At 39.3% G+C, this 25,500-nt stretch overlaps 10 protein-coding genes across 10 annotated transcripts; 6 read left to right on the forward strand and 4 right to left on the reverse strand.

Moving 5' to 3' along the window:
* Positions 1-11: 11 nt before the first annotated feature.
* On the reverse strand, positions 12-2,501 carry BDF20DRAFT_859501 (WD40-repeat-containing domain protein). The gene is made up of 4 exons (XM_053080467.1): positions 1,798-2,501; positions 658-1,673; positions 446-582; positions 12-365 (listed from the first exon to the last, which is right to left on the reverse strand). Exons 1-4 carry the CDS (start codon positions 2,405-2,407, stop codon positions 302-304), a joined length of 1,827 nt encoding a protein of 608 aa, XP_052938154.1. The 5' UTR covers positions 2,408-2,501; the 3' UTR covers positions 12-301.
* A 415-nt stretch (positions 2,502-2,916) lies between these two features.
* BDF20DRAFT_859503 (uncharacterized protein) lies at positions 2,917-4,963 on the forward strand. The gene is made up of 2 exons (XM_053080468.1): positions 2,917-3,223; positions 3,389-4,963. The coding sequence occupies exons 1-2, from the start codon at positions 3,035-3,037 to the stop codon at positions 4,709-4,711; spliced, it is 1,512 nt and encodes a 503-aa protein (XP_052938155.1). The 5' UTR covers positions 2,917-3,034; the 3' UTR covers positions 4,712-4,963.
* A 957-nt stretch (positions 4,964-5,920) lies between these two features.
* On the reverse strand, positions 5,921-7,491 carry BDF20DRAFT_859510 (transmembrane amino acid transporter protein-domain-containing protein). The gene has a single exon (XM_053080469.1). The coding sequence runs from the start codon at positions 7,306-7,308 to the stop codon at positions 5,977-5,979; it is 1,332 nt and encodes a 443-aa protein (XP_052938156.1). The 5' UTR covers positions 7,309-7,491; the 3' UTR covers positions 5,921-5,976.
* Positions 7,492-10,968: 3,477 nt separating this feature from the next.
* Positions 10,969-11,836, forward strand: BDF20DRAFT_789484 (uncharacterized protein; the record flags this gene model as incomplete). Its single annotated transcript, XM_053076167.1, has 3 exons — positions 10,969-11,083; positions 11,467-11,591; positions 11,663-11,836. Coding segments are annotated over 3 exons (414 nt in total), but the record flags the coding sequence as incomplete, so codon positions are not given.
* A 1,756-nt stretch (positions 11,837-13,592) lies between these two features.
* BDF20DRAFT_787887 (uncharacterized protein) lies at positions 13,593-13,775 on the forward strand (the record flags this gene model as incomplete). Its single annotated transcript, XM_053076138.1, has 1 exon — positions 13,593-13,775. A coding segment is annotated over one exon (183 nt), but the record flags the coding sequence as incomplete, so codon positions are not given.
* A 3,023-nt stretch (positions 13,776-16,798) lies between these two features.
* BDF20DRAFT_859529 (uncharacterized protein) lies at positions 16,799-17,315 on the forward strand. Its single transcript, XM_053080470.1, has 2 exons — positions 16,799-16,970; positions 17,050-17,315. Exons 1-2 carry the CDS (start codon positions 16,917-16,919, stop codon positions 17,260-17,262), a joined length of 267 nt encoding a protein of 88 aa, XP_052938159.1. The 5' UTR covers positions 16,799-16,916; the 3' UTR covers positions 17,263-17,315.
* Positions 17,316-17,351: 36 nt separating this feature from the next.
* On the reverse strand, positions 17,352-18,589 carry BDF20DRAFT_385365 (leucine-rich repeat-domain-containing protein). The gene is made up of 4 exons (XM_053075333.1): positions 18,306-18,589; positions 18,198-18,253; positions 17,594-18,109; positions 17,352-17,531 (listed from the first exon to the last, which is right to left on the reverse strand). The coding sequence occupies exons 1-4, from the start codon at positions 18,382-18,384 to the stop codon at positions 17,442-17,444; spliced, it is 741 nt and encodes a 246-aa protein (XP_052938160.1). The 5' UTR covers positions 18,385-18,589; the 3' UTR covers positions 17,352-17,441.
* BDF20DRAFT_859537 (mid region of cactin-domain-containing protein) lies at positions 18,511-21,113 on the forward strand. The gene is made up of 4 exons (XM_053080471.1): positions 18,511-18,742; positions 18,854-19,487; positions 19,565-20,266; positions 20,371-21,113. The coding sequence occupies exons 1-4, from the start codon at positions 18,585-18,587 to the stop codon at positions 20,950-20,952; spliced, it is 2,076 nt and encodes a 691-aa protein (XP_052938161.1). The 5' UTR covers positions 18,511-18,584; the 3' UTR covers positions 20,953-21,113.
* On the forward strand, positions 21,076-22,475 carry BDF20DRAFT_954481 (uncharacterized protein). The gene is made up of 4 exons (XM_053084905.1): positions 21,076-21,197; positions 21,269-21,476; positions 21,689-21,805; positions 21,928-22,475. The coding sequence occupies exons 1-4, from the start codon at positions 21,128-21,130 to the stop codon at positions 22,235-22,237; spliced, it is 705 nt and encodes a 234-aa protein (XP_052938162.1). The 5' UTR covers positions 21,076-21,127; the 3' UTR covers positions 22,238-22,475.
* Positions 22,476-22,563: 88 nt separating this feature from the next.
* BDF20DRAFT_905312 (uncharacterized protein) lies at positions 22,564-24,594 on the reverse strand (the record flags this gene model as incomplete). The annotated part of the gene is made up of 3 exons (XM_053083144.1): positions 22,564-24,021; positions 24,097-24,368; positions 24,480-24,594. 3 exons carry the CDS (start codon positions 24,592-24,594, stop codon positions 22,564-22,566), a joined length of 1,845 nt encoding a protein of 614 aa, XP_052938163.1.
* Between the last annotated feature and the right edge of the window lie 906 nt (positions 24,595-25,500).

The following is a 25,500-nucleotide window of genomic DNA, read 5'->3' on the forward strand; positions in this document are numbered from 1 at the left end:
AACTTTAAATGACTCAAATGCACGTCATCAAGAAGTCAAAAAGAAGTGCATAGAATTCTTTCGATTTTTTTGACTCATATGTATTTGTGAGTTATCCTATGGAATATGATATCAGAACGATGGTTTTATAAAAGCCCAACGTGTGTCCTTTCGTCATTATAGAAAAAAAAAAATGGTTTTCAATGTTTATCATCCATAAATAAAATAAATAGCTGTGAATTAGAGGGGGAGAGAGGGATGAGGTGGGGGATGGTAGGGGTATCTTGGGAACGGTGCTACAACAGAGCCTTCCGCGCGCGCTTTATTGTAAAGTGACAAGATCAAATCCAAAATCCAAAACCATGATTCTTTTGTCTTGTCCAGCACTAATCAAATAGAAGGAAAATCGTTGAGTCCATGAACGGGGCAAACTTTTACATTCATCGAGTGTTCAAGTGTTATTTACCTAATTATTTTTGTTCGATTGACGAGACAGTTGAAAATCCAACTTGAATGCCCACTTTGAAAACTTAAAATGCATTTTTTTTGTTGACTATCCCAAACGCGTAGAGTCCTATCATAACTTCCACTCACGACCAAATTCTAAATGTAGAGGGACAAACTGAAGATGAGTTTTTGAGAAACCATGACAAAAAAACAAGACTTTGTCTTCCCTACCTCGAAACTGTCGATAGTACGTATTAAATCAGTATGTCCGGGCAAAGTAGCGACGCAATGTCCTGTGTGTGCATCCCACACTTTAAATTTGTTGTCCTGTCCTCCGCTATAAATGTATTTTCCATCAAATTTGATACAAGCCAAACCGCGTGTATGTCCTGTAAATGTTCGTAAGCAGTGTCCCGTGTGAATATCCCATAGTTTGATGGTTGTGTCTCCGGAAGCAGAGGCCACAAGATCTCCATGAGACCCGAGTGCATTCACCGGTCCAGCATGGCCTTCCAGTCGCCGTATTTCCATTGCCTTTTTTCTGTCCCATACACGTATGGTGGCGTCTCGTGATGAGCTGATAATATAATCACGAATGATACAGACATCCAATACGCCGCCGGTATGGCCAATGAGTCTTTGCATGGGCTCAAAACTAGGTAAAGACCAGACCAGACAGGTGGCATCGGAAGACCCCGAAACGAGAAAGGTGTTGTCTGAAGAGAGTCTCATGCATAGAACACTCCCGTCATGGTAGGATTTGGTCATGATCAAAGAGGGTACGGATGGCGAGGAGATCGCATGGCCTATGGTTGCTTCTGCCGCTGACGTTGTTGTAGGAGAGCCTGAGAGACTCCATACTTTGATGGATCGATCCCTGCTTCCACTTACAATATGGTCGGGCCCTAACCATGCTAAACAATACACGCTGTCTTCGTGTCCGGTTAAATATCTCGTCTGCACGTGTCCATATCTCCATCTTTTGTTCAATTCAAAATGGTTTTTGTACAGTTCAAAGTAATTGATGGGAGGTAGTTTTTGTTGAAGGGCCAAATCTCTGGAGATGGCATAATCAGTGTAAAATAAGGTTTGCCATAAATAATGGTGATTTTTGTGACAGAGTTTGTAAAACTGTTTGCATGTGTGTGCCAGGTTTAACAAACTGGGACAATCCAGTGACAATATGACTTTGATTATCAATTCGGATGGTAAAAGTTGCAAGCGTTTTAACGGCTGCCTCTGTTTATCTACTCGTGGCGTAAGAAAAAAAAAAAAAAAGAAAAAAAAAAAAGAAAGATAGCCAAACCATCATCCACTGATAAATAAGAGGGTACCATTTACTTTATGTACTGTTGAAAACTGATACTGTACCTGAATGGATTGTATCCGCTATTTTATAGTCGGGTAGAAGAGGATGACCGACCATGCCACCCATCACCGCTCTTTCTTTACCCGTCAAGTCATTCATGCTGCAGAACTCCTTTTGTTTTACCGTACTACTGTTATTATTACTGCGACTACTACTACTACTATTATTATTATTATTGCCGAGCTTCTTTCTAAGGTTGCGAGAGGTGGAGGAGGTAGATTGGGATGTGGATGACGAGGTACTAAAGCGTGGTATGAATGACGAGATCATCAATCGGCGTTGCTTCGGCGGTGATGACAAGTATTGATAGGTTGAAAAAGATGACCTCCGTCGTCGAGGGAATGTTGTGCTGGATGAATGCGATGCTAATGCTGAGCTGATGGTTGCTGATTTGGATAGGGAAGGAGGAGGATTGAGACATTTCGTGGTCGCTGTGCCGTCCTTTCTCATCACGATAGTGATCAATGTGGGGTCGTCAGATACAGGAGCTGCTTTAGAGGTTGAAGATGAATTGTTGGCTTTGTTTGAATCATGACTGTTGGTGGAGAATGTCAGATAGGACAGTAACTTTGATGTGGTGGGTGAGATTAAAGAAGGCGTGAGTAGTGTCATGGAGTCTTTTTTTTTAATTTTTTTTTTGTGAAGAACAAGTGGAAAAGAAAGGGTCGTATTCGTTGTGAGCAGATCAGAATGAAATTCTCAACTGGAAAAAATGTAGAAAAAAAAAAAAAAAAAAACAACCCTAAATCAGGCCTTTTTTTTTAAATGTGTGTTTAAGTGTATATACACATGTGTGTGTGTGTGTGTGTTACCCAGTAAAGACTTTCATCATTTAAACATTCTTCTTTCAAATAGAATGACGCTTTTTTAAGCACGCCTTTTTCTATGCTCTATTTTTTTCATTAAAAAATTTCCCGAAGAAAATGAAATTCCATAGTCAACAGCCCTTCCACTTTGAAATTCTTTTAAAAGATAGGGCAACAGCTGATTTTGTTGAAAAATAATAAAGCCATTGCTTGCCCTATCCATAAGTCAACAAATGATATGTACCTGATCTGATCTGATAATTGCACTGACCTGCTGCATTTATTTATTTTTTTTTTTTTTTACACACAGTGTCCCAGAAATAAAAGGCCGATCATTTCTCAGACTGCAGACTGCCCTTTTTTTTCATTAAGCTGGAAAAAAAAAATTGTTTGTCAAGAAATTTTTGTTTTTATCCCCTTGAAAACAGAAAGTATGGACAAAGAGAGTGTTCCTGGCGATGGCAATGTTGACACTTCCGAGTTGATTGTGTCTATTCAAAGCCTACAGTCAAAATGCATAGCTATTCTTGAGCAGTGCAAGCAATGGAACGATAAGAAACCTATAGAAGGCTTACATAGATACACCAATTCCCTTACCTCAGAATTGCATTTCCTTGAGAAAGTAAAAACCGATTATATATAAACGTAATAGTGGGGGGAGGGGGGGCGGCTGGGATGGAGGGTAGCTTGTGAAAAGTAAGAAAAGAGAGAAAAAAAAATTACCTTTCTTGGCCCGGTAAAAACTAAAACGCCCTTCTTCGACGACGACAACGACAACCACAAACAGCTGCTCAATAAACCCGAACAAATCAAGAAAGAATACGTACAAAGCACGAACCTTGGTTATCTAGAAGCGGTGTATGAAGCTTTGGCAAGTGTTGGCGAAAGGCGTGAGGAAGTCATGCGCTTAGTGAGTACACCTTCAAAAAACGATAGTATTTGGAAGTCTCGGGCTGCGATGATCAAAGAAAGCAGTATTAAAGTGGATATTGTGGCAGAGCATGGCTTGGTCTGGATTAAAGTCATTGCCAGAAATGCAAAAGCGTTTCGACACGAAGTGATGGGCCTGGAATGGGATGCGGCATCGTTCGAAGAGGAGGAAGACGATGACACGGACGATGAAGAGGAAAACAGTCGACAGGCACCTTTGCTAGGAACAGCCACAGCCCATTTTGAGAGTTTACCCATCTTTAAGAAAGCACAAAAGTATTTAGACACGGCGAAAGCCCATCATGTACAATTCCACACACCGATTGTTGTATTTGCATTTATGCGTATCTATCCTGAGGAAGACGTGTTTGTACAAAAGATAATGGATCACTTGTCCGAGATGGGTGTCGTCGTTTACATGGCGCCACCGCCAACCACCACCACCACCACCACCACCACCACGACGGCAACCCATTCATTACGATCGTCGTACACACCCTTACTCAGCCATTATGTCGATATCGATCATCTGACGACTCCTTCCATCAACGTTGACGTAAGTTCTGCTTTAGCTATTTTATCAGAATTGTCACACCACGTTTGTCCGCCCGAAGAAGTGTCTGCTCTACCGTTAAAAATCCAAGCCGAACGCGAGGCCAAACGAGCCGTGCTTCCTCAAATACTACCCTACATCAAAGACAAGAAACTTTTCATAATTCGCAGTGCCTATGAACGATTAAAGTCGATTGTGGATGTGGTAGGAGGACCCAACGAAAAAAGGAGATTCTGTTATCTGTTTAGAAACGTGTTACAGGACAAAGCAGAGTCATCGTTTGATCCTGAACTGTGGACGTGCTTACCCTCATTAAGTATTGATCTTTTAGAGGACGCCTCCTCTGTCTTTTTTGAAAAGCTTCTTGATCCGCCGCCTCCATCAGCCAAGGGCCAGCCACCCGCCTCCAGACTGAATAACGGAAGAAAGATCAGGACGCGATTTTCTGACTTTCATGCCAAAATCTTTGGCAGCGGTCATCATTACAAAATGACAACGTTGACGGCAATACAATGGATGGAGACAGCCCTTGAGGATGCAGGTCTGCAAGGCGCCTTGTTGGTGACGCATGAGCCTCGATCCTTGGCAGAAAGGAAAATGACAGGTCGAAAACGACACGATGCCTGAGTGCGCTCACCTTGAGAATGCTTCAAAGGGTAGGAAACGTAGGAACGGCATTTCTGAAAGCTGAAAGCCAATTCCATGAGAAACGATGACAATAAAAAATAAAAGCAGCCAACTTTGCGTATCGGGCCTCACTACTGATCCGGCCACTTGAAGGGACAGTCTCTCCTTGGGAACGTGTGTGTGTATTGTAAATAAACTAGATGTCCTCGATGTCGTCATGATAGAAAAAGCTCGAGTTTTTTTTTTTTATTTCCAAGGCAGATACTACCCGTCAGATCTGCATCCCTGATTACCCATGGATCAGCGTGAAATCACATGGCGATAAGAAAGTGAGACCTGGGATCTATCATTCCAGTTATCAGTAATTTAAACGAATAGAATGAGCCGGCCCTAAGAGTTTTCCCGCCCCCCCCCGCCCCCTCACTCAAATTCCTTTTGACCGCACACTGGTTTGACTCTTTTCCCCTTTATCTCTTCCTTCTATCTTTATGAGAAGCCTAAAGAAAACATGCTTTTCTTTTACAGATTTGAATTTTATTGATGTTATTGTAAAAGCTGAACCAACATCAGTTCTGATGAAATGATCTGATATTTCTTGTCAGTTGTCTTGCGGGCATAAAAAAAACAGAGTCCAGCTCGAGAATACAGTGTTTTAGCTTCAACTCTCAATTTTTGTGTAGTTCGATCTTGAAACGATCACTTGATCGTCTCAAAAATTTATTTCTTTTGTCTCGTTATTTTGCAGCTTCGTCTAAACCCAAAGTTGAAAAACTATAATAGACAAAACATAGCTGCTGACGCCGCTGCCGCCCGCAAAAAAAAAAAAAAAAAAAGAATTAGGTGTCGAAGATAAAGCAAAGAATTACCATATACAATAAAAGGGAATTCTAGATTTTCATCAAAAAAAAAAAAGGCTTGCTGAAAATGGAAAAAAGCTTGATTTATTTCGAGTGATGATAATAGATAAAAAAAAAATGTCTATTATGTTTTTAACAATTACTTTGAATACGAGTTGCAATTGTTGTTGATGTTGCTGTGCTGTATACTGTACAGCATATATAAGTTACTAGAGAAGAAAGTGGTAAAAGAGTAGTATAATATACTATGAAGATATATTTACAGTGGGGCAAAAAAAGAAAAAAGGCAGAATGAAGAAAGGGTTATACATTAATAACATACATATAAATTACAAGGGAGGGGAGTATTTACAAAAATAGAAAAAAAATAGAAAAAAAAAAAAAAGAAAAAAAGAAAAGGAGGGATGATTAATGTCGGAAATCAGCAACAAGAGCCCTGATAGCATCAATGGTACCAAAGACACAACCGATAATACCCAAGAAAATGGTAAAGGCACAGAAGGCTAATTCGTACCAAGGTTTGTTACGAACACCCGTGAGTCTGAGGTAGAAAATGACGGGCAAAAGAAAGACGAGAGTACAGGTACAGAGAGCACCAATGAGACCCATAAAGTCATGGAAATAAGGAATAAAGATAGCCAGGATAACCAAGACAGTCATGTTACCGATACGAATCAAAGCACGAGCGAACCAGGCCTTGATTTTACCAAGACGTTCATCGGACACCTTGGTCCATTGCTCGAATTCAAGCGAGAATGATGCAGAAAAGATGGGAATGGCGAGCAGAACGTGGACCGTCATGACAATGACAGAGATCATTCTGGCGGTTTCGTTTCTAAGACTGTTGTAGACAGGAGATTGTGTGTCGCGACCATAAGAGTAATAACCAGGAATAGCGGTTAAAAAGTAGAGACAAGTACAGATAGAGAGACCAGCGATGACGGCATATTTCCAGTAGCCACGTTTTCTAAGAGCGTGTTCAACATGTGGGTAGGTATTGTTGCCGCCATAAGAAAAGGAAATGGTGGCAAGGGCAGAAGGGAAACCGGTCCAAATGACACCGTCGTTGATGACGGGTTCAACGGCGTGCTTGCGATCAATGGGGCCTTGAACAGTAATGATAAAGACGGCAATCATGGTGCAGGCTGCACCGATCGCGGAAGAGATGGTCAATTCTTTCATGGTTTTACAGACGAGCAAAGGGATCAAGACGATGACGCCCACGATGATGGTCCATTGCCATGTATTGAGCGCACCACTGGTGTCACGAAGTAGATAATTCATATTACCGGCAGCAAGAACCAAATAAAGGGCAGGACAACCAAACAAATTGAGGAAATGGAAAAATGAAGCGGCTACATAACCAAAGGTGCCGAAAGCAGCTCTACCGATGGACTTGTAATCATGAAGACGATAGCCAGGCTTATAATAAAGACAACGAATCAACACAATACCACTGTAACAGGCTACGATGTAACCCAAGATCATGATAAGAATGCCCAGCCAGCCACCAGTAGCAAATGCAGCAGGTAAACCGAGAGTACCTGTACCCGCTACGACACAGGTCACACTAACGATGCCGGTAAGGATACTGCCTTCACCACGAGTATAGTGAACATTATTCTCAGACTGAACATCCTCTTCGACATAGTTATCAATCGCAGTCTCTTCTACCTTGAAACTTTCAGCATAACTCTTTTCTGAAGCTGCGTAAAAAGTATCGACTTCTTGAATTGGCATAAATTTAACTGTTGCTTAAGTGTCTAGTTTGTTAAAATTGTTGTTGTGCAGTTGTTTGCGATACTGATGGTCGAAGGGAAATAGAATAAAGATTTTGGAAAAAAATAAAATAAAAAAATAAGATAAAATAAATAAATAGAATGTTTGAAATGGGTTATTTTTCTTTTTTTCAAAAAAAAAAAAAAAGGCAATGGAAATAGTGAGTATCTTTTTATATATTTACAATAAAAAGAAAAAAATTTTTTTGGCAGAGTTTTTTTTTTTTGTTTTTTGAAACAAGAAATCAAGAAACCCTTCATTGACTAGCCTTGGTTTCAATACGTTGCGTCGCCGCTTCTTCGTTGATGTTGAGCTTATTCATTCGGAGCACGCACTGACCTTGAACCTATGAACCAATTTGGTACCAGCACTTTTTTGCTGTGTACAACCAACACTGGTGGTGTAAGAATTATAGTTAGGGTTTGTTCTCACACTTTATTTTTTGGTAATTTGATTTTGTGCAACGTTTCTGATTTTCATTGCCCATTTTTCTATTCATTCGTACTACATGAGAAGTTTTCATGCCCTCATAAAGTTTGATATTCCAAGTGGCCTTTTTTTTTTTTATCTATCGTTTCGATATTGATTTCAATTTTGTTGCAGCCTACATATATTTTTTATGTACGTGCACTTTATTGTTTTTGAAATAAAGGCGAGCTGAATTTCTTTTTTTTTTTTTCATTCACAGTTTCGGGCTTTTACTGTTTGATACCATCTCCGCTAAATCGGGATTTTTTCTTTTTTCTTTGATAGAAACTATAGAAAGGGGGGATTTTTGATAAGTGGGATTTTTTACCTCTTATGTCAACTTTTACATATCTTTTTTTTTTTCTACAGCCTTTTTCCCCTTATCTCTATCGGGACTTTGACGGTGTTACCAAAAACTGTCATCGGCTTGAAAGTTGAGATGAAAGACCTTCAACTACAGTAAAAGCTGCAGTTGTGGGTTTTACTGACGGCTTCCAAATGAAAGTATCTACAGGTTCTAGAAGGTTTTTTCAATCTACAGACAGTTTCATTGTACGTCTTTTGTTGCTTCCCTTTTCAATGTCAAATATTGGTAATTGAAAGTCCGTTATCATTTGGAGCCGTTCGATGATTGGCTAGAGCAGGTTTCTCACCCCACACTTTTTCTTATTAAACAAATCAGTGTTACCTGAACCTTAACGGAGCATTAAAGAAATGCCATTTTTATTTTTCCGCAGTCATCCAATATACAAAAAGCCAGACTTTTTATTTCTCTACACATTCACATTCCTATCAAATGAGCCTATGTTAATAAAAAAAGAAAAAAGAAAAGAAAAAAAAAAGCAGATACTTTTTTGAGAAAAGAAGAGGACAAAAGATAGAATGACATCCTCGTCTTTCTTATGCTTATGCTTTCTATCCAATGATAAAGGGCCGCTGGGTATCACAAATTGCATTTAGTACTCTTTCATTGTTAGTATAGTGTAGTCAAGTCTATAGGTCCCAGATTCATTTTGCATCATTCAGCCTTTTCCCTCTAATTTTACCCCGTTTGGTTAGGATGTATTATCTGATTTTTTTTTCCCAGGCTATTCTCAGGCCATTTGATGCCACGTTTTTCTTTTAAAAGGTGCATGGCTGATGGTGGGTGGAAGCTCCTTTTCTCTTAATTATCTTTTGTTTATTGATGGAATAATGTTTTTCTTTGGCTGTTACTACTTTTTCTTCTTTTTTTTTTTCCACTACTGCTGCTGCTACCAAAATAGTCAATTGACTTTTTAAAGTAATTTTCTTTTTTATCTGCTCAATATACTTTTTTTTGATTGGTTCCCCTTGAATGTATCGGCGATTCCTGGGTATCTTTTATCTTGTTTAATTTTTTTTTTTTTTTTTTTGTGATGGTGCCTAGCGGAAAACTAAACCGATTAGCCAAAAAGCAAGAAACAGGTGATATATAGAGTATTTACGGTCCTGATATTGACGGCCGGATAAAGTTCAGCCTTAAGTAGGAAAAAGGGCTTGTCGATCACAGAAACGAGCCTTTTGTATTTGTCATACAAACACCTTTTTTGGCTTTATTTTCTTTTCTTGTTAGTCACTCTTTCTTTTTCTTTTTTTTTTTCTTTTTTTGATGCTATGAACCACTGCTTTAACCGTGTAGACTACAAGAAAAGCATCTCTCTTATTTTGTGACTCATGCTACCATGATGATAGATTCGATGGGCTACTGTAGAATGGCAGGAACAAAAACATGCGCCTTTTAGTATCCCTTCACGCGCCAAAACGATCGATCAAAGATAATCTTTTGTATTTTTATGGGCGTTTTGTTTCAAAGATACATCCTCATTCTGTCTGAGCTTTCTTTTCTGCACTATTACTGTTGCTAGAACTCACATGAGCTACGTATCCATCCTTCATTCATAGCCTCTTTCAGCAGAACGTCAATAAAAGTCACACATAGGGTCCTTCATGCACTTGGAAAAAGAATATAAAAGAGGAAGCTATCAACAACATTGTATCGCTGGTATTGAACTTTAGCTTAAAAAGAAGTAGATGGGTAAAATGTCCTTTCCGAACAACGACGCAAAGGTTCACCTTACCTACGTAATTTATGTGTAAAAAGCATAAAAAAAGAAAAAAACTGGGGTAAAATGACAACTATTATTCATCATAGCAAAAATAGTGATTTTTACCCGACTGGTCAAAGAAGCTTTTTTCCTTGTCTGTATGTGACACCATCAGTAGAAAATTCCCCCCTTCTTTTGACATCGCAAAGTTTCTTCTTTCCTTCCATGGTCGTCTCACGGATCTCGGCTGATTTTTTGCAGGAACATAATGATAGCGACAAAGGCTAAACTTGGTACCTTCGATGCCGAACCATCCGCAGCGAACCCCTTTACCACCTCTCTTGACAAGAAATGAAGGAGGAGGGCGCCTGTAGTAAACATCCCAAGCATTTAGCAGAGAGGGTCGATACAACCGAGTCGAAAGGTCACCTCTCTTTCTCCATTGTATCGTAGTTTACCTGTAATGCGTACAAAGAATCAAGCATGCTGGGTTTTTTTTTTCAATGATCATGAATGCATTTGTGCAAATCACAATTTGAATTTGTACCAAATAAGTTTCAAAAAATTGTTTAAAAACATGGAGAAAAAATAGTCTTAAAAACAAGTAGCCAATTCGTCTGAAAAAAAAAAGGCCATCCTCCCGAAATGAAAGTATCCCATATTCTGAGTTTCAAACCAGCAATATCTTTTTGATGACGTTTTTTTAACACTCAACACCCAACCACTGCTTTGGGTTTTTCTTTTTTTCGCGCACAGAGAAAGAAAAAAAAAGAAAAAAAAAAAAAAAGGTTTTTTTTTTCCCTTCTTCATTTTTCATTTTTCCCATTTCATTTTTTATCAACTTGACAACTAAGAAAGGGAAATGTCTGATTACGATAGAAGAAGTCCTACGGTAAGAATCTCAGTTTCGCCATTTTAGCTTTTTCAAAATCAACCTGTTTATTTTTTCAATTGTGTAATTGACACGGCTTTATTCCTTTCTTGTTCATTTTGGGACGTGATGACAATCCTTCAAAAGTTAAAGCAAGACGATTTGGATCAAAAACCAGTTGCTGGCGACGCTGAAATGAGAGATCGTTCTCGTTCACCTCGCTCCCCAGCCCGTTCGCGTTCTCGTACGCCACCCTCACGTTCTCGAGGTCGTTCTCGCTCCCGTTCAGTGAGTCGCTCACCTCCTCCACGCTCTCGCAGTCCTGCTCATCGTAGCTCTTCTCGTCGTGATGACTCTTATGATCGTCCCAGTAGAAGACGTCGCTCACCTAGTCGTTCAAGATCTCGTGGCAAAAGAAGAAGGTAAAGAAAAAAAAAATTCATTCTGAACAACAAAAAGAGGGTTTCTGTAAAAAAGCCTTTCTTTCTCACCTATCCCTTTTGTGATATTGTAGTTACTCTCCTCGTCGTCGTAGCCGTAGCCCACGTCATCGCTCCTCTCGCAGCAGCAGCGCAAGAGAGTAAGTTGTCAAAGAGGCGGAGAGAGAGAGACATTCTATCCCCCCATGCATAAAATAATAGGGTAATTGACTTTAAACTCACATAAATTCGCTCTTTTTTTTTTGCAGTAAGGAGTTTCATGGTACAAGAGAAGCTCCCGAGGTATCCAATATTCTCGGTGTCTTTGGTTTAAGTTTAAGAACTCGTGAAGTTGATTTGGAAGATGTTTTCCGTGACTTTGGTGATATTGAAAAAGTCACTATCGTCTATGATCACAGAGTAAGTGGTGGTCATTTGGGAAGGAGAATACTCACTTTCATGTGATTGACGTTTCTTTTCTTTTTCTATAGAGTAATAGATCCAGAGGATTCGGTTTTGTTTATTTTAAGGATGAAAATGATGCCACGAAAGCTCGTGATGCTTTGAATGGTATTGAAATTGATGATCGTAGAATTCGTGTCGATTATTCCGTGACACACAGACCTCATACACCCACACCTGGTGAATACATGGGTGAAAGAAGAAGAGGAGGCGGCTATGACCGTGGCGACAGATATCGCCATAGTCGTCGTAGAGAGCGTTCTCGCACACCACCTCGCAGACGCTATTACCGCTCAAGAAGCCGTAGCAGATCATGGTCTCGTTAAAGCCCGTCCCAAGTACTCCATTTTCTCTCCCCCTCTCTTTGAAAGGTAAATTCATCTACCCAACATTTTATTCTGCCCATTTGTTTATTCATGATAACATATATATTACAGGATAGTTGTCAAAGATCTGTCTTTGTCTCTCTTCCTCTTTTTTTTTTCTTTTCATTGAAACCAAAAAAATGTGTCAAAACTGTCTCTGTCTCTGTCTCGAATCAAAATCAAATCAAAACAAATCGGCTCAAACCTACCAAAGCCCAGAAAAAAAAAAGAATAAAAAGTGTTTAACTTCAAGAAGGAAATTTACAGAAATATGAGTTTAGCCATCTGCCCTTCCTTAAGAAAAAAAAAAAAAACTTGCCTCTTCAAAAAAGAAGATGACTACTTCAAGTTCTATATCAAGCTTCAAAAAGCAAGAAATGAATTATCAAAAATGTAATCAAGTCTGTTTAAAAGAAGCTTTTGAACGTGATCAAGGTTTTTTTCCTTTCAGACAGGAAACAACAAAAAAAAAAAAAAAAAAAAAAAAAAAAAGGTTTGACCTGTGGACAAGTATCTTTTTGTTATACTGTCAATCCCTGCCTGTAGAGTTATCCGTTACAGTTAGCAAGGCACCCGTCTCTTTTGTTTTTTACACTGCACTGGAAATACATGCTTAAAAAGTCAGGTAGTGTGAGAAGGACAAAGAACCGTCTGTCAAGGAACTGCTATTAGGTAAGTGAGTGAGGGATGTGGAGAGAGGTTGGAAGGTAGTTGGCTTATTGATATGGAGAAATTTCAATTAAAATTACATTTGCTGTCAATAAAAACAAATGTACAACGAAAAACAACCTGATTGAATGTATCCAAGGAGGGCAAAAAAAAAAAAAAAAAAAAAAAAAAAAAAGGTTTTTGTGGTTTATTGTCATCGCTACCCGTTTTGTTTGCATGAATCAAATAAAAAAGCTTTTTTTTTTTTTTAATCGGTTTTTTTCAACCCCCTTAAAAATCGTGACACGAAAAGTGTGATCCAGGCAAAAAATATGAAAAAACTCCTTGAAGCACACCTGTTTTTCCTGTGTGAATATGCACGCACCTTTTATATATAATAAGCCCAATGGTTCTTTGTACGTGCATACAACCTTTTTTTTTTTCGACTTGACCAACTTTTTTTAACTGGTGACATTATCCTTTTTTTTTCCTTTTCTTTTTTCAGTACATTCCCAACCAGCATTTTATCACCTCCTTTTGTATTTGTCGTCTTTGCTTATCTAAAAAGAGTCAGCTGCATAGGAAATGGATGGCTGTGAAGTAAAGTTGATGAATGCAATGGATAGGTTATCGCTCAGTTCACTCTCCAAGAGCTCACCGTCAACGTTTCCATTGAAATCTTATGGTTATTCCTCCACCACACGTATCCATCCCATGTCAACTCCACCGCCAATACCTATTATGCCGACGAGTTATAGATCCACTGCTGTACCCACGAGCAGCCGTAGCATTAATAAAAGTAATAAAAAAAAAAAAAAGCCCTTTTGTTCGTCCCTTTCTCATGGATTCAAATCGAAACTGACCTGAACCATTATTACTAGAGCATTCTTCTTCTTCTTCTTCTTGTTCTTCTTCTTCTTCAGCTACTACTACTACTAATACTAATATTAATACTAATACAAATCTATCACATGTACCTTGCAAGTTCTTTAAACAAGGCACTTGTACAGCAGGCGCCAATTGTATTTTCTCTCATAACTCTGATCCCACCTCAGAATTATCTGTGTGCAAATATTATCGAAAAGGTAATTGCAAGTTTGGCGCAAAATGTGCCTTACTGCATACCATGTCTCTCTTTCATACAGCTTCAAAAAACCTGAACGGGAAGAACGATGCCACTCTTTTGACGACGCATCCACACCCTAAGCATCGGCCTAGCCATAGTACCACAGCAACCTATAAAAATAGTATGTTACACTCGAATCTACTACTATCGCACCACCATCAACGACAGCCTTTCGAGGAGGAGGAGGATACATCAAAGGACGACTTTGGTCAACCACCCTTCTCACTGTACTCGCCACCCTCGACGTTTTATCAGCAACAAGACGATGTTGCCTCGCGAAATGGCATGAATGATTATCATCGTCTATCTCCAGCGAATACTGGTATTGCTGCTAGTGCAACCTCCACGGCTCTTTTACATACTATACCTGAATACACGACTGAACATCCCCGCTACCCTTCTACAAACATACGGCCCTACAGTGTCACTGAGAGTGAGGGTCAGGAACAGGCTCATTGTCGCCACCACCATCCTGTGGAGGAGGAGAACAATGGCTACCTTGACAGTGCTGACGATTTTTTACTCCCTTCTTCTCTAAACGACCTATTAACGCCTCACGAGCTGCTCAATAAAAAGCAACCACAACCCTTTTTTAACAGCCACTCTACCAGCAAGAAGAGTCATCATAAAAACATGCCTTATTCGCTTCCTTCTTTCACATCGACGACCGACGCTTGGACTGTCCCATTTTTTCATCATCACCCTAGTTACCATGCACAACTCGGTCATCCTACACATAGCACACCACAACCCTCTTTTCATCAGGAACAACTCTCTCCTTCTTCATCTACTTACTTACGGCAACATGCCATCAAAGTACCTACACCCAATAACAATCACCTCCCTCCTTTTCCTTCCATGTCTACCCATCAGCAGAACAACAACAACAATAACAACAACAACAGCATCGCTTTCAATCACCCACTACAAAATAAGGATCATTTTTACTTTTCATCGGAAGAGGAAGGTCCTTTTTTTATGGACGATACGGCGGCAATGAGTAGTATTGCCGTGAACAATACGTTAAATGACCCATTCTATAAAGAACGTATGAATAAACAACAACAGCAGCTGCCGCGACACATGTCCAATTCTATATTGATTACAAAAGCAAGAAAATGAACTTATTTAATTTAAAATACAACCAAAAAGTCCCATACCATTAAATACAAGTATTCCTCTATTCCTCTTTTAACAAAAAAAAAAAAAAAAAAAAAAAAAAAAAAAAAAAATAAAAAAAGTAACCCAACTCCATCTCTATTTACTTTTATTTTTTTTTCTTAAACAAAGGTTATATATTAGTTTTTATCTTTTTTTATTTACAATAAACAAAAAGCGATTACTTTTTTACATGATTTTTTTTTTTTTTTTTTTTTTTTGGTATTTAATTCACGTACTTCATTAAAAGTGACTAACAACGGACAATAAATTATATTTTGACAAGTGGCAATAAAAAAAGTAAAGAAAAGGCATACACTATAAAACTGCTACAAAGAAACCATTAAATAGACTACGAGCTCGTATGAAGTGTTCTGTAAAGGAAACACTTGAGGAATCCGAGGAGGGTCACTAAAAACGGAATAATCAGGAGGCCAGTATAGCCGTAGTATACCAAGCGAAAGCTTTCATAGGGTGGTATTGTTCTCCGAAGGGGCAAATCAGCAATCCAGCGGCCATGCCATGAGGAGGAAAGAGATGAAGAAGGAAGTTTCATAAGAAGAGAACATAGGTGGATCCTATTCGGAAGGAAGCGAAAGGATGAACGGGGCTGTAGAAGGCGCTGAACATACACAAGATGAAGAGCTAATTGTTGTCGGTGCAGATGCACTAAGCCTAAACCACCAAAACGTTTAGGTGAGCACAAGCGCTCCCACGATGGAGCAGGCCAGAAAGAAGGAACCACAAAAGACCGGACAATTCTACGAAGCTTATCAAGCCGGTCCACCGGAACAACTACAACACGCAGGAGATGCCATAACTTACTAAGTATCAAGGAATTAGCAACTAGTGAGGCACCCTCGGACAGACAATCCCCGTTGTTTCAGGAGGTTACTGTGACGGACTATTTTCAGTTCAAGGGAAGCTAGAGAGTGTTTTAGTTGAGCAATGGTTGAGAAGAGAGGATAGCCTAGATATTTGGCAGCAGATGGACTTTCAGCAGTATGAAAGGATACAGATTCCTGATTGGCAATGTGGAGCCATGCCGTATGCGGGTGATACCAGAGAGGGAAACAATTTCTGTTTTTGTCAAATTGACACGGGCATTACTAGCGTTACCATAGACTGTAAGGAGAATCTTTCAAGACACGCCATTCCGTAGGTGTAGTCAAGAAAACCTCTCAATCATCCGCATAGCTCAATAATTTGAAACGACACTCAGACTGCGAGCTAGAAGTTGTCCATATCGACTAGAGGAGGCGGAGGTTGAGAGCAGTGAAACGCCTTTGATGTCAGGGCTCGTGGGAGTTGGGAAGAGCCATGATGCAAAAAGAAATCGGTCCGAGATAGCTTCGTAAAAAATCCCAATCTGACAATGGATTAGTCCAAAAATTTTCTATAATTCGTATAAACATTTCCAATAAAAAGTCTGAATTTTTCTTCAAAGAGTCTGAATCGGAAGCGAAAATACTGTAGTAGGCTAAATTGCGGGAAGGAATTTTGTTCTTCCCCCGTCTTCTCCAGCAAAGCCTCAGCGAGGATGAAAAAATAAAACCCCGAAAGGTGCACAGATATCTTTCAATGCAAAAACCGAATTCTTTCAACAGCTCTTTTGTATTATTATTAATCAGCAAATTATCTTTTTGTATTAACATGAGCAAATTCATATCACTGTCCTTATTCTCTTCCTCGTTGAAGGGGCGTCAACTGTACTCACAAGGTAAGCGAGATCACTCTCTGTTTCTGTTATCTATCTCTTTTTTTTAAAAAAAAATCGCGAGAGCAACAAAGCTACTCCCCCCCACAATAAATCATAAGCATAATAACCTGCCATAACATGCCCTCATCAAAATTCCTTTTTCTTCACCAGCTCCTCTCTTGTACAAAACAGCATCCATAAAACTTGCAGCAACAACGAAAGCAAACGCACGGTTTTATAGTTCTGCCAACAATGATACTGAGCCTGCCGTCGAGGGTACCATCAACATGGAGGAATCAATGAATCAAATCGAACAATTGTACAGTGAAGCCAAAGACGAGGTAATGAAAAGAGCTATAAGATGCACTCTGTATATAACACAAACAGTCAATGAACAGTATTCTTTCTCACTTTCCTCAGATTGAATATGCTGAAGACTCTCAAGGAACAACGTATTATCATGAAGACCTGGCCACAGCAGGAAAGGCAGTAGATGAAGTCTTTGACGCCTACGATAAGTTTATTCAATCTCTACCTACTGAAGATATGAAAAAGGAAGTAAAGCAAAAAGTCGACTTGAAGATGGAAGAATTGAAGATGGCTTTTGCCGCTTTGCCTGAAGAATCTGATTAAAAAAAAAAAGGGACGGTTGTATATCATAGCAAAAAAAAAGCGGAAAGGGTGCATATGCTTGTTATTGAGCAGATAAATCATTAAAATATTCTTGCATTAAGAAAGCCCTTGGTGGTGCATTATGTCTCTCTTTTTTTTGTTGTTGTTTTTTATTTTTTATTTGTCATGCTGTCATTCTTTTATTTTTGAGTGGCAGGGACATGACCTGCTTTTAACAGACGCTCTAATCTTGAAATTTCATCCAACGAAGTTGCTTGCTTAAGTGCCTCCTATAGAAGAAATGTGAGTACACCCTGACTAGCGTTCGAGAAAAAAAGACGTTTGATTTTACCTTGATCTTTAATTGTTCCTCTGGAGTAAGCGCATGTCCAGCATTGGAAGTGTCTGTGGTATCATTATTCATACCCTCTCCAGGTTCAAATGTCTTTGTCTTATTCTCTGTTATTGACTTTGACAAGTCATTGGCTGTGCCATCCTCCTTTGTAAACATTTGAGCTGCTTTTTGTCGTTCGGCCAGACTCACTTTGTTGAAATCCAGAACACGCAGGTTGGGCAATTTGTGGATTAAATAAAGTCGATAATGCTGCTTTTTGGTCACAGGATTGTCCATCACAGATAAGTGCGTAAGTTGTTTGAGCTCCGTTAAAGGCTCCAAATCGCCTAGCTCATGTATCGAGTTGTTGGTCAAAATAATACGCTGCACATTAGGAATTGTCTCGCCTAAACCTGTCTCAATTTTGCTGATACGGTTTTTTGTGAGAAGTAAATGTTGTAATCGCATCAAACGCGGAAAATTGCCCAAAACACGTAGATCGTTATTCGTAAAATCAAGGGCATCGTTCAAGTCCTAAAGAAAAAAAAAAGAGCAAATGGCTGAGTGTTCAGCATAATAAAGACACATAGTTTGCGCTTCTTGCGTCAAAGTAGCAACTCACTTTGGTAACACCCAAGTTCTCAATAGCAGGGATCTTTAAATCTACATGGTTTCCGACTTATATGAGTCAACCCGAGCAAAACAATGTCTTATAATAGCTGTGACATACCTCTCAGAATGAGCTCACGTTCACCCAAAGGGTTAATATGTGATAGACTGTTTGAAATCACTTCTCCTGTCAACTTCATTCTCTATTTGAAAAAGTTATACTATTGGCGCACAAGAATGAGGAAAAAAAGAAAAAGAAAGAAAGAGTTGAAAATAAGAGAATTAATGCGAGTGGCTTGCTGATTTCCAATTTGGCCTTTCTCTTGTTTGAGTGTTCTCCTGTTTAGCTTTTTTTTTTTTGTTTGTAAAACAAACAAACAACTCAATCCATATCATCGTTATGGCTCGTTCCCATTCTCGTTCTCAATCACCGGACAGACATAGTCGACACCACTCAACGCATCGTCATAGAAGCCGACATGATTCCTCAGAAAGAAAGAGCAGGAGACGTCACCGAAGTCGTAGTAAAGACGATGACAGACGAGATAGGAAAAGAAGGTAGAAAAGAAAAAACATCTCTTGACAAGAGTGTTTACTAAAGTATTGACAAATGGGAAACGTTTTTCTCCCTCTTTCCTTCTCTCTATTAACGCACCTCTTAACGTGTAGACAGCGCGATCGTTCCGAGTCACCAAAAGAAAAGAGAAAATCGAAATCCAGTCGCAGCAGTAGTGGTAAACATAAAAAAGACAAGAACAGCAATTACGATGAGCATTATCACGTGGATGCAGCAGACTTAGAAACCGATCCCAATACTCAAAGTGCTAGCAGGCCGACATTAGAAAGCTTAGGCTACTCCAATGTGAGTAATCCTTTCAACGATGTCAATTTGGAATCCAAGTTTGTGTGGGGCAAAAAGAAGCAAAGAGACAAGAAACGACTTGGCTTGTCAGAAAAAGAAATAGAAGAACGTGAGAAAGCTCGTAAAAGAGAAGCCGATGAAGAGTTGGCCAAGCTGAATAAAAGAAGAGCAGAACGAGAGCGTGAGCTGGAATTGAGAGAGGAAGAGCACGCCCGTATGCAAAGAGACGCTGAATTAGCACAAATGGGAGATTGGGAAGCAAAGGAGGAAGAGTTTCATTTGGAACAGGCAAAACAACGAGCTGCCATACGTATCCGTGATGGTCGAGCAAAGCCTATTGATATCTTGGCCATGAACTTGAGACTGGCCCATGAGCCTGATAAAGTGGAAGACGAAGTAGATTTAGAAATTGATTTGGAAGAGCCTTACAAAATATTAGATGTAGGTTTGAGCTCACTCCTGACAGTAACCATGTTTTCTCTAGAGGCATTAACGTCGGCCCCTATTTTCCCACCTAGAACCTGTATTTGGATGATGCTGTTGAGCTTCATCAAGATATCCAGATGCATTTAGCGCTAGAAAAAAACCCAAAGACGCTCGAATTCTGGCGCGCCATGATAGTCGTCGCAGATGACTATTTAGCCAAACTGCGTGCCAATCAAGAGCGAAACCAACAAGGGCCCATGGCGGTGGAAGCCAACATACACCGTATTTTGGACGGAAAATCCGTGGCTCAGCTTTCTGTCCTGCAGAATCAAATCCAGCAAAAGCTCGCCTCAAATGAGCCCATTGACGTGGAATATTGGGAGCATCTATTGAAAGAGCTTGTCGTATATAAAGCCAAAGCAAGGTTAACAGAAATGCATCAAGAAATACTAGCAAAGAGATTAGAACAACTGAGAAACAAACAGAGAGAAGAAGCTCAAAAGGTACAGGAAGAATTGGGACGTGTGTTATCGATGCAATCGGCGGAAGTACATGGACAAGGTGTAGGTGAGGGTGAAGGTATAAAATATGAACCTGTGGACGAAGACATGATGGAAGCCCAAGACGAACGGTTTATAAAAGATCAATCGGTGACTCCTGCAGCTCCTGCAGCAAGTGCTGGTTTATTATTAGAAGAATACGATCGATCGATGAGTCCCGAACCTATGCAGACATTAAGTAATGAAGATAGTGAGATGGAAATTCTTGATCCAGCCGCAGACTTGAAGGAATTGGTAAGAGTGCAAGTTTGAATGTTACATATACGTGGACCCCCTTTTTTTTAAAAAACTTACTAGAACAATCCGCAAATAATCTTGCCTTTTTCATCTTCGTTTAGATGGAGAAACGTCGTGTTGTTTTAAATACGGCTATTATTCCTAAACAAATCAAGCAGGACGATGACGGCCAAGGTTTACAGGGTGACGGCAATGATAATTCCATGGCATCCTCCGCTCTTTTCGAACAGGAAGCGGCCAAGGGCATCGACGAAGATGAAGATCTCTTCAATCTTGAAGCTGAGCTTGCCAAACAGACATACAACTGGCAAGATAAGTATCGACCACGAAAGCCACGTTATTTCAATCGCGTGCATACAGGTTACGAATGGAATAAATACAACCAGACTCATTACGACATGGACAATCCACCACCAAAGGTTGTGCAAGGTTACAAGTTCAATATTTTCTATCCTGATTTGATTAATCCTTCGAAAGCACCCACCTATTTCATCGAGAAAGACCCAGAATCACCGGATACAGTGTTGATTCGTTTCCATGCGGGTCCACCTTATGAAGATATCGCTTTCCGTATTGTCAACAGAGAATGGGAATATTCCCATAAGAAAGGATTTCGTTGCAGTTTTGATAGAGGAGTGCTTAGCTTATGGTTCCATTTCAAGCGACAATTTTACAGAAAGTAGTAGCCCGAATACTGTTCTTATTCAGGCTCATTTGACATTTTATCCCTAATAAAATTCCGGGGTTTATATATTTTGTATATTGTCGAATCGAGATACAGTTTGTGTACCTTGAACCCTTTCTTTAAACAACAAAAAAAAAAAAAAACTTTTCCTGACATTTGGAGATTCATTCACCATGTCAACCATGATCTTTTCGTTTTTTGCTCGAACCTCAGCGCGAACTTGTTTACGACCCTGTATCAAATGTATAGCGTACACAAGTATATATAGTCTTTGCCGAGAATACAAATAAAAAACTGACATATATCGCTACTAGTGACACGTTTTCCTACCTTTGCCTACTCAACTCAATCTATTAGAAGCAATACTTCATCTATTTTTGATAGAAAGTCAATCCTTTTTAATGTCAAACATCTCAAACAAGCTTTAGAGAGACAAGATGTTGTGTTCTACGAAGCGCCTAAAGGTGTAGACCGTACATTTACGTGGATGTACGTCTCAGCCGGCGTGCAACTTTTATTCTGGTGAGTTTCATTGAAACATCAAAGTAACTTGCGCAATTCTATAAAGTTTCTTATCATTCATTCATGAATATCATCCTTTGTGTAGGGGTAATCTAGCAAATTTGGCCTACGTTGCCTACAGTGTGAAGGATGGGTAACATGTTGTTCTGATTCTTTGCATAAAATGTATTTTCGATGTCCGACATTGCTCTTATACTTTTATTCTCCATCAGTGAAAATGAGGAGGCTCCTGTTGTGCTTGCTCCTAAACCACAACGTATAGCCATTGCTGGTGGTTTAGTAACGGTTGGTATTGCTGTTGCTTCGCTTATGTGTTTATATCCATGGAGGTAAATGCTCCCTGTTTTATTCGGTTCTCTATCACCAGAAAAGTAGTTGCATTACTCTAACAGTTGTTCGTTTCACTTTTTTCTTTTTTTGACGCCTAACCTCATCGCCTAACCTAAATCAGATATATCGATAAGCTCATTTTGTTAAGAGGCGGCAATCATGTGAAGCTCGTTACCCATGCACGCTTTGTCGAGTCGCAAAAGTACAAAATTTACCCTATCGACCGACTCTATTGTAAGCAAAAGGTCTTCACGGGTGTAGGTAAATCAGGTATTGAACCATTGGGTGCCACTAGTAAAAAATCCAATGGTAGAACGCATATTTTTATCAATGCCGAGGGCGAAAGAATTGCCTACATGTTGGATAGAAAAGGATCTTTCATGGATAGCAAACTATTTGATGGTTTATGGTTCAGAAATATCAATGCGTAATTGTAACATATCAATAAACTGAGAACGAAGTGTAAAAACTGTAATAAAAAGGAAAGAATAAAGGAGTTGAACAAGAGTTATCTACATAATATATATACAAGTATACATATATATATAATCTGAAAAGTATATCCGGCAGAGTCAGTTGAATGAAAAAAAAATAAAATAAAAGAGCAATAACAACTGAAAAGTAAAAAGATATGGATTACGAAGGTATGAAATATGTACAAGTATGGGTAAAAAAAAAAAAAAAAAAAAAGATAATAAATAGTGAGTGAAACTAAAAGCGTCAAAGTCCAGATGAAAAGGTCATGATATTGCGTCTCTTAGATCAGGATTGTATGTTCATGATTTGCAAAATAAGTGTTCAACGTTCGTTTGAGTTCATCAAAATAAGGTGCAGGAGGTCTTCCTTCATTTGATAAAGAGCCAAGACGATCGTCCGCTGCATCGAATTCAGATTTAAATGTATGCGCTTCAGAAGTGGTACCAGTACTAGAACTTGTGGCATCTGTTAAATCGTTGGCTAATCCAATGTTGGCCCACACATTGTCTGCTGAATCATGATAATTCATATATCCTATTTGTTGGCAGCTTACTGACTGTATTCGTTGTTTCAGAACATGTAGTGTCATAGCAAAGTTCTTTTCAGCCAGTGTTCGAATATGTGTATTGGTAGCTGTTTTAAGCATTGTCATAGCGTTACTCGCTACTAATAGCCAATGTAATTCTACAGAACATGGTAGTCGACAGAATAGAACATGAAATATCTTTGACAAAGAATCACAGCATACAGAGACTAAGAACAAAGCACGGTCTCCATCAAATCTATTCATATCTACATCAAGTGTTTCTGCTGCAGAAGGTGCTCGCATCAATCGCGTTTGTAATCCTAGCCAATAGGCATAATACAATTGATTCAGATAGATGGCATGGGGATTGTCACACTGCTGGATACGATCCATTTGTAGATGTTCTACGGGTGAATCAGATAACCTGAATGATGGCGGTAATGATTTCCAAAAGTTGACAAGCTGGTTTTCCAATCGTTCAATATCAGAGACTGCAATTGTATCCAAACTTCCAGCTAAGAGTTGGTATCGTAGTTCATCAGCCTGAGTCGACAATTGACAACTATGCAATTGGACCACAGAACGGAACGCATTGACGGCGTCAACGCAGTCTTTGAAGGGGCGCTCGTTCGATAAACTCATGGGATAGCCGATGCCGCTTCCTATCAGAAAAGGGGAGCAATCAACTAAACCATCGTGAATAACGAACATGGTGACTTCCAGAAACCGAACCGTATAAAACATGCGCCGCCAAGTCTCTGCCATGATTACTTCCGGTGTAACCAATGTCTCTTCGGTCATGTTCTGCAGAATAGGAGTGTATTTATCTTTTAGCTGGATCACCATACGCCACGCCAAGCTGATGTATAGCCTTGCTTCTTTATTTTGTAACGTGACCATAGCACATTGACATAACAACATCAATGTCCCAACTGTCATGATATTTGGTTCTTCTTCAAACAAAGCATCTTCCAGCATACTTTTTGCTTCTTGTCGGAAAAACTCAGCTACAGTTTCACGGCTCAAGGGTGAGATAACGGCTGGAACATGCCTACATTGAGAGTAAGTGATGAAGGCAGCAATGGCAGACGCCGTCATAGAGTCCAGTTGAGCTTCGAATAAAGGTAAAAAATAAGGCTTTGAGAAAATCAAATATGTCTTGCCAAAACAATGAAAATAAAGCCGTATCAATGCTTTTTTTAGATAAGATCGCTGATGGTGCAACAGTAAAACTTGTTCTTCCTTTTGATGGCTGGAATCCATGCCCATAACGAGTTTTGGCTGAACCTTGGTTTTTATGTTTTTCTTGAATACATCATGAAGAACAGACTCTAGTTCTAATAACTTGTTTGTTATAGTGAGTTTCTGACAGGAGCGGTCTGCAAAATACGAAGGCGTGCGTAATGGTGAATCGTAAGAAATGAAATAATGTACAGTTTCGTTCAGAAAGTTTACTACGTCGGCTATATTCTTAATATTGGTCTGAAATATCAGCCCTCCCTTCTTTTCTTGCATCACAATGAGTTGCCAATTGCTGTTATTATGGCTACTGGTGAACGCTGGTAATGATGTATGTTTATTATAGGAAGTCATTGCTCTCTGGTCTGCTCTATTGTCGTATTTTGTTCGTTTTGATGTAGTTGAGTGCTGGCAACGAGAAGGGTCTATACAATCACAGGTTTCTGCTTTGCTGTTGGTATCATCGGAGGCAAGTTCTTTGACTGTTGAAATAGATGGTGCTGCTAATTCAGCTTTGACCTTGAAAAACCGAAGTTGCTCTGCCATAACAGCCAATTCTTGTTCTAAGGTTCGTACTTGGTCGAGCAGTCGAGTCTTTTTCGAGATAGGTACTGATTTTTTTATTACAGTAGGTTTAGCTGTATACTTGAAAACACATACTAAACCTATTTTGATACATCGTTTACATTGACCGTCTTCTGTTATTGTACATTTTCTACGATGAGCTCGGCAATTTTCGCCTAAAACATACTCAGGCACAAAAGTTTAGTTCACTTTGCATAGAAACATTAGCAATGGCAGAAAAGAAAGGAAGAAGAACTTACAAGGTTTATTCCTTTTCTTCCTATTTGCTTCATCAGTAGAAGACATTACTGTATCATAAGCTCCAATTGTTTAGAAATTTCTTTTAATAAGGGGCGAATAATACAAGTAATGTTAAGGCAAGTAAGAAAAAAAGAAAAAGCAGTGTTTACAGCTCCAAACGACCGTAGAAAATTCCCAGTTGGCGGATTTCGAAATGCCAATTGGGAGCCATTCGTACTTTTGCGGTAACGCTCGAAGGTATTCTCATCTTTCTGGAGATGAGAGGACTGCCCAACAGAGAAAGTTGTGTTTTGGTTATGCGGTATTGAAAATTGCTGTAAATTTTCTTACTATTCTCTGATAAGAAAAAGTGATTGAGTATAGACTGGCTTCCGGAATCAATCGTATCATTCGAATGATATAAATAGCTAGTTTTAAGGAGTGAATAAAGAAGACGATATCAAAAGAGAAAGTACTAAAATGATCGGACAAGATAGCAGATGTTTAGTGGAATGATCGTCGAATTGGGCATACTTATTTAGCTCTTAATTATCTATGCTCAATGGGAAGGTTTAATTTCCTATACTCATTATCCTGTACGGTAGAGTTTGAACTATGCTGATTTGCTGCAATATTCCACAATTGCAA

The sequence above is a fragment of the Mycotypha africana genome (assembly GCF_025528875.1).
Source record: "Mycotypha africana strain NRRL 2978 chromosome Unknown BDF20scaffold_3, whole genome shotgun sequence".
NCBI lineage: Eukaryota > Fungi > Mucoromycota > Mucoromycetes > Mucorales > Mycotyphaceae > Mycotypha > Mycotypha africana.

What these genes read in the sequence shown, in the direction of transcription:
- BDF20DRAFT_859510 (XM_053080469.1), bottom strand. Translation starts at nt 7,308, where the DNA reads ATGCCAATTCAAGAAGTCGATACTTTTTACGCAGCTTCAGAAAAGAGT.
- BDF20DRAFT_954481 (XM_053084905.1), top strand. Translation starts at nt 21,128, where the DNA reads ATGTCAACCATGATCTTTTCGTTTTTTGCTCGAACCTCAGCGCGAACT. An exon ending in TTTACGACCCTGTATCAAAT is followed by an intron (nt 21,198 to 21,268) that starts GTATAGCGTACA and finishes TATCGCTACTAG; the next exon opens with TGACACGTTTTCCTACCTTT. An exon ending in GGCGTGCAACTTTTATTCTG is followed by an intron (nt 21,477 to 21,688) that starts GTGAGTTTCATT and finishes ATTCTCCATCAG; the next exon opens with TGAAAATGAGGAGGCTCCTG.
- BDF20DRAFT_385365 (XM_053075333.1), bottom strand. Translation starts at nt 18,384, where the DNA reads ATGAAGTTGACAGGAGAAGTGATTTCAAACAGTCTATCACATATTAAC. An exon ending in ACGTGAGCTCATTCTGAGAG is followed by an intron (nt 18,254 to 18,305) that starts GTATGTCACAGC and finishes GACTCATATAAG; the next exon opens with TCGGAAACCATGTAGATTTA. An exon ending in AGGAACAATTAAAGATCAAG is followed by an intron (nt 17,532 to 17,593) that starts GTAAAATCAAAC and finishes TTTCTTCTATAG; the next exon opens with GAGGCACTTAAGCAAGCAAC.
- BDF20DRAFT_859537 (XM_053080471.1), top strand. Translation starts at nt 18,585, where the DNA reads ATGGCTCGTTCCCATTCTCGTTCTCAATCACCGGACAGACATAGTCGA. An exon ending in AGCCTTACAAAATATTAGAT is followed by an intron (nt 19,488 to 19,564) that starts GTAGGTTTGAGC and finishes TTTCCCACCTAG; the next exon opens with AACCTGTATTTGGATGATGC. An exon ending in CCGCAGACTTGAAGGAATTG is followed by an intron (nt 20,267 to 20,370) that starts GTAAGAGTGCAA and finishes ATCTTCGTTTAG; the next exon opens with ATGGAGAAACGTCGTGTTGT.
- BDF20DRAFT_859529 (XM_053080470.1), top strand. Translation starts at nt 16,917, where the DNA reads ATGGAGGAATCAATGAATCAAATCGAACAATTGTACAGTGAAGCCAAA. An exon ending in ACAGTGAAGCCAAAGACGAG is followed by an intron (nt 16,971 to 17,049) that starts GTAATGAAAAGA and finishes CACTTTCCTCAG; the next exon opens with ATTGAATATGCTGAAGACTC.
- BDF20DRAFT_859503 (XM_053080468.1), top strand. Translation starts at nt 3,035, where the DNA reads ATGGACAAAGAGAGTGTTCCTGGCGATGGCAATGTTGACACTTCCGAG. An exon ending in AATTGCATTTCCTTGAGAAA is followed by an intron (nt 3,224 to 3,388) that starts GTAAAAACCGAT and finishes AACCACAAACAG; the next exon opens with CTGCTCAATAAACCCGAACA.
- BDF20DRAFT_859501 (XM_053080467.1), bottom strand. Translation starts at nt 2,407, where the DNA reads ATGACACTACTCACGCCTTCTTTAATCTCACCCACCACATCAAAGTTA. An exon ending in AGCGGATACAATCCATTCAG is followed by an intron (nt 1,674 to 1,797) that starts GTACAGTATCAG and finishes CGCCACGAGTAG; the next exon opens with ATAAACAGAGGCAGCCGTTA. An exon ending in AATCGAACAAAAATAATTAG is followed by an intron (nt 366 to 445) that starts GTAAATAACACT and finishes CTATTTGATTAG; the next exon opens with TGCTGGACAAGACAAAAGAA.